The 11,021-nt window shown below is 44.2% G+C and overlaps 2 protein-coding genes across 2 annotated transcripts in view; one reads left to right on the forward strand and one right to left on the reverse strand.

Moving 5' to 3' along the window:
• afg3l1 (AFG3-like AAA ATPase 1) overlaps nt 1–3,490 on the forward strand; it is a 21,844-nt gene extending 18,354 nt beyond the window's left edge. The window contains exons 11-15 of the mRNA XM_037683070.1: nt 286–396; nt 498–613; nt 963–1,163; nt 1,238–1,432; nt 2,860–3,490. Of these exons, the coding sequence (XP_037538998.1) occupies nt 286–396; nt 498–613; nt 963–1,163; nt 1,238–1,432; nt 2,860–3,075 (839 nt within the window). The 3' untranslated portion in view covers nt 3,076–3,490. The remainder of the gene's footprint in view (nt 1–285; nt 397–497; nt 614–962; nt 1,164–1,237; nt 1,433–2,859) is intronic.
• A 3,090-nt stretch (nt 3,491–6,580) lies between these two features.
• LOC119416071 (voltage-dependent calcium channel subunit alpha-2/delta-4) overlaps nt 6,581–11,021 on the reverse strand; it is a gene marked incomplete in the record, with an annotated part of 72,031 nt that continues 67,590 nt past the window's right edge. The window contains 6 exon segments of the mRNA XM_037683249.1: nt 6,581–6,819; nt 7,817–7,899; nt 8,112–8,227; nt 9,577–9,694; nt 9,785–9,805; nt 10,893–10,948. Coding sequence (XP_037539177.1) covers nt 6,718–6,819; nt 7,817–7,899; nt 8,112–8,227; nt 9,577–9,694; nt 9,785–9,805; nt 10,893–10,948 — 496 coding nt within the window.

Raw genomic sequence — 11,021 nt, forward strand, 5'->3', positions numbered from 1 at the left:
TGTCCAGGTGTCCCTGTGATGGACTGTAGACGTGTCCAGGTGTCCCTGTGATGGACTGTAGACCTGTCCAGGTGTCCCCGCCTCTCGCACGCTGCTGTAACTGGGCACCAGTGACCCTGAAAGGAACAAGCAGGTGAAGATGATGGTTGGACTACACAAGCCCCAGAGAGCAGATGTTGGTTATTTACCGGATCTTGTTTTGAATTTGATTAGAACGTCTTTTGTTTGATCAGACTTTTGATGAGTGAGGATTTTGAAAGCTTTCTGTTTCTGTGGATGATTCAGGTGCTGACATTGCAAACGTCTGCAACGAGGCGGCTCTGATTGCTGCCAGACACCTGAGTCCTGCCGTCAACGCCAAGCACTTTGAGCAAGCAATCGACCGGGTCATCGGAGGTCAGTGCGCCATAATGGACTGAGCCAGATCTGAACTGCTCCTGTATATTTATTTATTTATTTACTTTCGGCTGCTTTTACATTGTCTGGCTTGTTTTCAGGTCTGGAAAAGAAGACTCGGGTCCTGCAGCCCACAGAAAAGAAGACCGTAGCGTACCACGAGGCTGGTCATGCTGTTGTTGGTTGGTTCCTGCAACATGCCGATCCTCTGCTCAAGGTACCAAACGTGAACAAAGAGGATTATCCATCCTCCAAGGGTTGGTGTGAGGGACAGTGTGCTGGTGATCCATTGCTCAAACCACAGAGTTCATGGGTTCGGTGGTTTTGCCGTAGTCTCTTTGAGCACTGGCGTTATGCTGGACGTGTGCAGCTGGACAGGACAAACCGCCGTCCATCGTGGCTGAACAAGAGCAACAGCTGCTCATAGTGGATCAACCAGTTGGCTGGTGGCATCCAGAACTAGTTGTGCACATGCAAAAGGAGCACGTTCAGCCTAACAGTTGGTCGTGGGCTCATGGTCCTCCTTTTCCATTCACTGCTTCTGAGATTTGGTGCTTTGTGTGCAGGTGTCGATCATCCCGCGGGGAAAGGGTCTGGGCTTCGCTCAGTACTTGCCCAGGGAGCAGTACCTCTACACCAAAGAGCAGCTGTTTGACAGAATGTGCATGATGTTGGGAGGACGGGTGGCTGAGGAGGTGTTCTTCAGTCGCATCACCACCGGAGCGCAAGATGACCTGAAGAAGGTCACACAGTCTGCCTACGCTCAGGTTAGGGCTAATTCTGTGCATGTCGTGCAGGCGCCTTGTCTTTTCGTGACCCGTCGCTCTGGCCCTGGTTTCAGGTGGTGCAGTTTGGAATGAGTGACAAAGTGGGCCAGATTTCGTTTGACCTGCCTCGACAGGGTGACGTGGTCATGGAGAAGCCGTACAGCGAGGCGACGGCCGAGCTGATCGACGAGGAGGTCCGAAGGCTGGTGGAGCAAGCGTATGAGCGCACCCTGCAGCTCGTCAAAGACAAGAAGGACATGGTGGAGATGGTGAGGCGTCATTGTCTGGAGACTACTCGCTGTGGGAACGCGTCGTTCTTTATTGAACGCTCACTGGGAACCACACAGTCTAACTGGGAACACTTTTCTTGTCTGCGCGGTTGAGAAGCGTTCACTCCGTCGTGATCCGTTTTTCTTCCGTACGTTTTTCAGCATCTTTGTCGTCCCGCACTTATCAAGCTGTTTCAACAAATCATGAATCAAAACGTTCGGCTCTTTCAGGGCTAAGACTTTTGGTGCAACTTTAGCTTTTTGAAATATTTAGCCTTTTCCATCCTTCAGATCTTTAGATGCGTTTACAACCTTTTACTGCTCCTTTCGCTCTTTGTTCTGCTTCAGCTGCTTTCAGCTTCCTGCTGCACATTTTAACTATTTTCAGCTACTTTCAGCTTATTTCAGCTGGTTTTTTTTTTTCAGTTGTTTTCTGCTCCTTTCAGCTTCTTTCTGCTAACTACAACATTTTTGAGCTTCTTCTAACTTTCTTCTGCTAATTTCAGCTATGTATACATGTTTAAACTTTTTCTGCTATTTCAGCTACTATTTAGTTTTTAATGCTAATTTAAGCTTTTTCGGCCAATTCCACTTTTTTTTTTTTTTTTTTTCCTAATTTCAACGTTTTTTAGCTTTATTCAGCAAAAATGTGGTCTCTCCACTTCCTTCTGGTAACTTAAGTTTCTGCCTTTTTAGCTGCTTTTCAGCTGTTTTGCTAATTTCAGCCTTTTTCAGATAATTTACTTTTTGTTCTCATTTCTGCTTCTTTCAGCCTAATTGGACAAATGTGTTCGTTCTGCTTTCTTCTGCTAATTTAAGCTTGTTCTACATTTTCAACTACCTTTTTTAGCTAGTTTCAGCTGTTTTCAGATAAATTCCAGTTTTTCATGTTAATTTCTGCTACTTTCAGCTTAATGGACTTCTTTATGCTAATTTAAGCTTTTTCTGTTCTTTCAGGTACTATTTAGCTCTTTTGATGATAATTTTAGCTTTTTCAGCTAATTCCACTTTTTTTTTTTTTAGCTCATTTCAGTTTGCTTCCTTCACTTCCTTCTGTTAGTTTAAGCTTCTTTCTGCCTTTTCAGCCATTTTTTTCTAATTTAATCTTTTTTTGTTGCTAGTTTTTGTGCTAATTTCTGCTTATTTAAGCATCCATCCGAACCAGACGCTGGCTGTGGAACCTTCTCATTATCTGAGACTCTGAACTTTAGGTGTCCAGTATCCGTGAGCCATAATCATCAACATTACAAGAAACAAAGGCTTGAAATATTTCTGTGTAATGAATCCATATGATTTTCACTTTCTGAAGTGATTGACAGTAAAAATACTTTTTCATGACGTTCTCATTTTTTTAGATGCACCTGTAGTTTGTGAGTTTTCTTGCTGGATTTCCAGGATTCCAGGTTCACTGCTGATCTCATCCTCAGGTGGGAAAACGTCTGCTGGAGAAGGAAGTGCTGGACAAGGCTGACATGGTGGAGATCCTCGGCCAGCGGCCGTTCCTGGAGAAGTCGACGTACGAGGAGTTTGTGGAGGGAACGGGGAGCTTGGAGGAGGATACCAGCCTCCCAGAAGGTCTTAAAGACTGGAACAAGGACAGAGAGGAGGCTGAGGAAACGAGTCCGACTCCAGAGAAAGTGTAGAGCCTGGAACACTCGGACAAAAGACCGATTCAGAAAACGTTCCTGAAGCTGCACACGACGTTTTGAAGCCGAGCAAGCAGCAGCTGGTTGGAATATTCCTGAACTGAGTCAGAGTACACATGAACTGTGGAAACACTGATGCTTCTTTTTATGTGTTTTAATAAAGGAGTCCTCGCTGACGTCTGTCCTGATAACACGGAGGGAAAGATTCTCCTCAGAATTTCTTCTGCTTCCAATATTTTTCTAAACGAACTGATTCAGATTCCTGAAGGAGAAACGTTCACCTGTTCTACTCAAGCGAAGAGCGTTCAGATTGATTTTTTTTTTAATGTTTTGGTGCTGTAAATTGCAGTCGTGTACATTTTGTGTGAAGCAGCTGCTCCAAACCAAAACCTCATTAAAGATCTGCATTTGTCCAAAATATTTTGATCAATTTGAACTAAATTATCGCCTGAAAACTCAGAAACAGATCGAAGCTTTGCGCTGGTCACTGCAGGTGTTCTTATGATGGACCGTCGAACTGCACAGGTAAATGTTCTGTGTTTTGGGCTTATGCACCAAACAGCAGTTACCTGGCAACCTTGGAGCCTCTGGATGGTGTCCTGAAAGGGTCATCTGGGCATTCCCTTGTTCTTCTTGATGAATTGATGAGATAATGGCATGAGTTATCTGGAACGGTGGTTGGGATGAACAGCCTCGTTGCTCTGAACCCAAATGATGTTCTTTTGTTGAACGTTTGAACGGGCAATGTTTAGGGCTTCTATTGAAATGCCTCTTCCAGGACCTGTGGCCTAAAAGTCAGTGGCAGCCAAAGGACTTGCTGGTGAACACCAGCGGTAATGGAGACGTCCAGAGGCCTGTAGAGCTTGGCTGTCATGGAGGCCTCCTGAAGCTGCTGACGGGAACAGTGTCCAGAAGGACTGTGGCTTCTCTGGCTGCAGATACAAAGACTAGGGCATGGGAGGGATTTGAGGAGGCCTTGTGGTCTGATCTAGGCGTGTTGGGTCTGTGCCTTCTGAAGGATCTTGCTTTCTGACAGAAGATTTGAGTTCCAGGCTCTTGGGAAAGGTTCCACTCTGTCTGCGTCGGAGGTTGAATCTCAGGTGGTTCCTGTAGTCCACCCTCTTCCTTGCTGTTTGCTCAAACTAGTTTCTGTCAATCCTGATCCTGAATCCTGGTTCATAATATCCTGATGCATGTTCAATAATCCAGGTAGATAAATGTAACAAGTCAGGTTTGTTGCGGCTCCTCCGACTGAATAAGTCTTTTGGATAAAAGATGGAACGTTTCAAGACGAGTCCATCCAGAGGACCTGACTTAACCTGGTTAGATTTATCTACCTGTATTATTGCTTATGCATCAGGATATTTGAAAAAAGTATATTGTAAAAAATTAATAGAAATATAATAAAACCAAAACAAGTAGTGTTTAGTTAAATTAATTTAATCCAAACTTCTTGCAAAAGAAAAAGCAACACAAAACTGAAACATCTGCTAATGTAAAAAGTACAAAACATAAAATGTGAGACACAAACATCTCAGCGAGCTGAGTGTGAGGCTTGATATCAGGAAAACAGAATATACAAATGCCTGCAACAGTTAGGCCTGTCGCGATAAACAATAAATCAATTAATCGCATGATAAATGAAAATTATCGACCTCGTTTTCATTTATCGTCTTTATCGTTTCTTCGTGTCTCTCACTTTCTACTGAAGACACTGGAGGACAAAAGACTCAACTCTGGTGCTCTTCACTGACCCCTCCCTTTCTCTTTAAAATCTGTTTTAACATCTAAAATCGTGGTTTTGGATCGTTAAAAGCAGCTAAGCTGAGAAGCTAAGCTAACAGGCCGACCTCGGGGAAAAAAACCTCAGTCTTGTCGAAGCTCCAAAATTCACGGTTGAACCCGTGTCTTCGTGTAAAAAGTTGTTTTTCTCTGCAAAAAGAAGCTGAGAACTTGTTTACTGATTTTTTTATTAAAATCTTTGTGTGAAAAATGCTAAAGAGCTCAAAACACACCGAGCGTCCGCCACTTTGAGAACCAAAAAAAAGGAACGAGAGACAGCCCATGTCACGTCAAGGGGCCTCCCTCCCATTTTTCTTAAAGAGACACGCTGTTCACTCCCTCACTATCCATCCTTTGGTTCAAACTGTCTTATACTGCCATCCAGTGGTCAAAGAAGGTACTACACGCAAAACAAATTAAACATTTCTTCTTAAATTTGACAGTAATTACTCATTTTTGTCATAGTTCAAACAATATTATCGTTTATCGCAATAATTTCTGAGACAATCGCCCAACAAAATTTGTTATTGTGACAGGCCTAGCAACAATGTGCTGCTTAAATGATATAACTCCCTGCCACAACTGCAGCTCTCATCTCTGCAGTTGTCGTTAGAGCCGTCATTTCTAACCCGAGCCCTAAGCCCCGCCCCACCCGACCCAAATTCGGGGCGGGCCATGAAAATGTGCTGAATGGGCAGGCCGGGTCGGTGTCTGGCTTTTAATTGGGTCGGAATCAACCGCAATCCAATTATATGATAACATGGCCTGCCATACTTTCACCAGCCGCACGCGACCATTTCACCTGACCGGCCTTGAAAGAGTTAAAAAGTTCAGTTAAGCTTCAGATGGGCTGCACTGCCAGGAATCGATCCATCGCACAAATGGACGTTCATTCAGCCGCTGCGCTCAGCGACGACACAAACGGGTGAGATCGTGTCAGAGCCGGGTCTGTGGATAAATCAGAATGCAGCAGGAACAGGCTTTAAATGCTCCTTTACGGCCATGAAAGGACAAACGCCCCCTCAGCTCTGATCTTCTGCCCCTTAATTCAGCTGCGTGTCTCCGACCGTTAATTAATTAACAATGTGTGGGGGGGGGGTTCTGGGTTCGGACCTGTAATTACTGTTAATTCGTTGGGTTGGGTGGGGTTTGGAAAAGATGACTGGGGCCGGGTCGGCTCGGATTTTTTTGGGCCCGAATGCAACTGAAGTTGTCGTTACTCCTCCTCAGGTGCCTCTGGCGTCCAACATCTAGCTTGGACCAATAGGACTCCCTCTACATCTTAATGGCATCCCTCCCCTGTGTCCACCACTGGATCTCATGGCAGTCATCTTGACAATGGAGACATGGTCCACTCTGAGTTAATGGACTCCGCCTCTGCTGGGATGTGGTTGAAGTTCTCTCAGAGGTGGAGATGAAACTTCTGACAGGCTCATTTACCAACTTCCACTACACGTTTGGGTCTGCTGGGTCTATCCAGCATCTTTTCCCATCATCAGATCCAACTCGTCACCAGGGTTGAGTTAGATCAGATAACTCGGCTCCTTTCTTTACCCGAGTGTCCAGAACATGTGACTGCACATCAGATGACACCACTACCATCGATCTGAAGCCTAAGGTGTCCTGGTGGCATGTGCACTTACGGGACACCCTTATGTTCAAACATGGTGTTTGCTGTGAACAACAATATCCAGAAATCTGAAAACTATGCTCTTTATCTCTGCGAAAAACAGAAACTAATCTCTATCTGCAGAAAATGTGCTCACACACACACAAAAAACATGTTTTAATTAGTGTTTTCTTCAAATCCCTTAATTCCTGCGTCTCTGTTCTCTTGTTTTGGGGATTAGTCCTGGTTTATGTCCAGCAGAGACGGGTCACCACCAACAGCAGATTGGCTGAGAACAAAACGAAGGACAGGCTGGTGGACGATGCTTTGCCACACTCTTTAGCATCCTCCTGGAGAACAAGAGACAAAACAACTCATTGACCCTGAGCAGTGATTCAGTCCTTATCATCCACTGACATGAAAAGCAGGAGCCCGTGTGACTATCCCCGAACGTTTGTCTGTCATTAGCAAAACAAATTGTGTATTTTGACGACCACTAATGAAACTCTCAGGAAAAGGTGCTGGATGTACTTTTACAACTGATTAACTTCTGGTGTCAACGCAGCAGCATGAAACAAATCAGCAGCAACATGAAACAAATCAGCAGCAACATTGAAATAGATCAGCAGCAACATGAAACAGATCAGCAGCAACATGATGTGATTTTTCACAGTGATTATCCTGGTTATAGATTCATGAGTCTAACAGCCTCAGGGTAGAAGCTGTTCCTCAGTCTAGTGGTTCTACACTTAATGCTCCTCAACCTCCTTCCTGAGGGGAGTGGGGCAAAAAGTGTGTGTGCTGGGTGAGTGTGGTCCTTCATGATGCAGGTGGCCCTCTTCCTGATGATGATTCCAGAAGAATGCCACATTGAACTGATCTAACTCAATAATGCCTATAACTTAGTCAATTTTACAGATGATGAGCTAAAATTGGGTGTGGTAGTAGCTCAGACATACCTGAACTACAACTTTACTGCTAACAGCACTCCCTGGTTGCAGTACATAATACAGCCTGGTGCGCACCAGGTAAGTACTAGATGTTTCTGCTACAGCCTGGACCCTGTAAGTCCCTGGTAAATATTTGATAAGTACCAGTTGGAATTCTGTATTGCTATTAAAACTATTGAAGCCCTGAGGAGGATGCAAGGTGGCGGCGGGAGGGGGGAATAACATTTCTTCAAGAAATGTTAATTTTGTTTTGTTTTATTTCATTTTTATTTTCAAAATGCGCAGAGATGTTCTCCATTTCCATTCAGCAACAAACATTTGTTTCCGAGTGCTCTCTGTTCTGGATCTTCACCGTTAACCTCAAATGTTCAGTGACGTGCAATGACCCCACACTGACCTTTGGGTGGTAGGCGTGGCAGGACTCTGGGCGCCGCCGGGCCTTCTGGGACTTCATCCTGTTGCACTTCACAGTGGCGTTATGTACACAGATGTTAAGGATGACAGACTGCTGACAGCTGGGTGAAAGATTGATGATGTCAGAATGGACCAAAGTGAAATCATCCTCTAGGATCAAAGGATCTCTGTCATGTTGTCCTTCTGGACTAGGACTGGACAGCAGGTCCTGAACCGTGGGACTCTGCTGGGACTGTGAGTCCCCCAGATGGTGGTCTGGCTGAACAAGTGAAGGATATATTTGATTTCTTTGGGCTCCAGCAGGATGGGTCCAAACTGACGAGAGCAGTCACAATCCGCTTGGGTCACAACCAAAACCAGGTTAGTGTCAGGGACCTGCTGCACCACGAACATCCTGAAACACAGAGTCACGTGCACTCCGTCTCAGGTGGACCTAAAGCTTGAACATGCAGCTCTTATTATTATGCAGCAGACTGTGACTCGTGATGAATTGTGTACAACTTTTTAAGTTTAGTGTTTGAATATGAACCCTACAAAGTCACCAGCTAGTGGAACCCACAAGATGCTGTGTCTGCAAACTTTAAATAAAGATGTGGATCTTCCATTTGTTTGATGTGCTGTACTCTAACCCTGATTTAGACTGCAACTTTTTACATCATTCACATATTTTACTTTGAAATCTGAGGTCATTGAAGACCTGGTCAGGTTATCGTTCTTATCTTTACTAAACCCATGGGTATAAAAACACCCACCCTCTTCCACCTCTTGTGTTTTACTTATCAGGACATAATGTACGCACACGTTCGACCTGCCGAGAGGACGTGCTTACTGTCATTATAGCATTTTGCTATTTTGTGCTAATGTTTTGTTCCTTTTAGCTAACAACTAGCTTTGTTAGCCTTTTGCTACTTAGCTAGTTTAGCTCTTAGTAGCTATCCTTTTGCTACATTAAGCTTTTAGTTATCCTTTGTTACAGTTAGCTTTAAGCTTCTTTTACATTTTAGTCAGTGTTGTGCTATTTTTAGTTAGTATTTGATTTGTCGTTAACTTTGTGGAGTGGTTTTGTTCACCTAAGTTTAAATGTGAATGTTTTATTTGTTTTAAACCTGGTAAAAATCCATATTGGGTGGATTTGATGTTAAAACCCTGGAAGTGAAATATTGTGGACTTTTTATTCACACGACTTTGTATCCGGCTCCGGCTTGTTTCCAACAAAGAATAGTGACAAGACCATTAATAAAATGAGTCATGTTGCATCAGGGTGCAGTTGGTAGAGCTGCTGCCTCTCAGCGAGTAGGTCGCCGGTTCAAATCCTGGCCGGGGACTTTTCTAGGTGGAGTTTGCATGTTCTCTCCGTGCATGCGTGGGTTTTCTCCACGTACTCCAGTTTCCTCCCACAGACCAAAAACATGCATGTTGGACTGATTGATAACTCTAAATTGTCCCTCGGTGAGAGAGAGTGAATGGTTTTGTCTCGTTTGTGTCTGTGTGTCCCTGTGATGGACTGGAGACATGTCCAGGTGTCCCCCGCCTCTCACACAGTGACTGCTGGACACGAGCACCAGTGATTCCCCTGATCCGAAAAGGAAGAAGCGAGTAAAGATGAAGATGGATGGATGAGGTCTTTGAGCTCATAATTGTTTTAGAAATGATTAAAAGTTTAGCTGTTTGCTTTATGATGAAGGTGATGAGTGGCTCAAATGAAAACGCTGTGTTTGTGTAGGGTGCTGTGTCGCCTCATACTTCTGGCAGCGTCCACACTTGATGAGGCTGTTGGCCTCTCGGATGGAAGGATCGTACATGAAGCCAGGGTACGCAGTGTCACACGGCTGCATCGCCTCCACTTTCTTCTGCCTGTGAGCTGAAACAGACAGAGTGTTCTTCCATTTTGGACGGATCCATGTGGTGCTTTTGTTCTATGTCCTCTTCGTGAACACAGACATGTACTCACACATGTGGTAGCCAGCTTTGGCTGAACGTATGAAGATGACCACGGAGGACACATCAGGGACGTGGCGACGGACAGGTGAGGATGGAGAGGATGCGGTTGTTGATGAGTGGCGGTTGAAAATGAGACAAAGCATTATGAAGACATTATGACTGGACAACCATCTGTTCTGAACTTGTATGAAAACATTTTCTTAACTTGATAAATTCAAGACTTAATAATTTCTGTTAGGGCTCGTGACTGACTGCAGCTCGCAGCTTATCTTTAGCGTGAAAATGATCAGACTGGAGACACGGTGTGATGTCAGGTGTACCAAAGACAAAGACTTTCACGTTTAATGAGATCAGCTGGGGATGTGAGCACAGGTGTGAACACCTGTACCTGTCTTCTTCAAGGAAATAAAAACGCTAATCGTGCAAATAAACACCACAAAATAAGAATATGATGACGCAGATTTTCATTAATCCAAGACATGGCAAATCCCCTCAAATCTGGAAAAACTAAACTGCAGGCGACGTCTATTCTGCAGTTAAACCAGTTGTTTGTTCCATCCGGGAGCTATTTCTATTCAAAACTAGAGAGTGTGGTGTTTCAAACTTTAAACTGTACGAGATGCTTCGTTTATGGAGCAAAACTCACATGCAGATTAATTAACTCCCTTCTCTCGTTAAACCCTGGAACTGAAAGACGTTCACATTTTGGACAGAGAAGATGGATGGTTTGAGTCAGGTGTGAAGGAAGCCGTTTACATCAAACCAAAAAGACAGACTTTGAACAGAGGACGTCTCAGACTTCAGCTTTTTAAAACACACGAGAGGACTGCGCCTGATTCCCAGTCAGCTTTCCTCTAATTCACACCTTTATGCATGTGACCAAAACATCTCTGTGTGAACAAAGAGCCAAATGAGCGTCAGAAAGGAGGAGTGAGATTAATCTGCAGGTGAATTTAGATGCGTAAATCGTGCATTTCATGCGGTTTGTAGCTTCAAACTCTACACTCTCCGGTTCTGAACTGAAAAAGCTCCTCGCTTGGATGTTAAATATTTCCAACTAACTAATACACGTCCAGTTGTTTTTTAATTTTATAGACGAACAGACATGATGATCTTACCATCCACAAAATAATCAGAATGCCAGAGACCACAGAGGTTAAAGTCCAGCAGAAACCTGATGGAAACACAAAGAGCATTAAATAAATACCGCCTGCTGTACTACGGGGAGTTTAACTACCGGTAGTAGT

This window comes from Nematolebias whitei, chromosome 10 (genome assembly GCF_014905685.2).
Source record: "Nematolebias whitei isolate Nwh7 chromosome 10, NemWhi1, whole genome shotgun sequence".
Classification (NCBI taxonomy): Eukaryota; Metazoa; Chordata; class Actinopteri; order Cyprinodontiformes; family Rivulidae; genus Nematolebias; species Nematolebias whitei.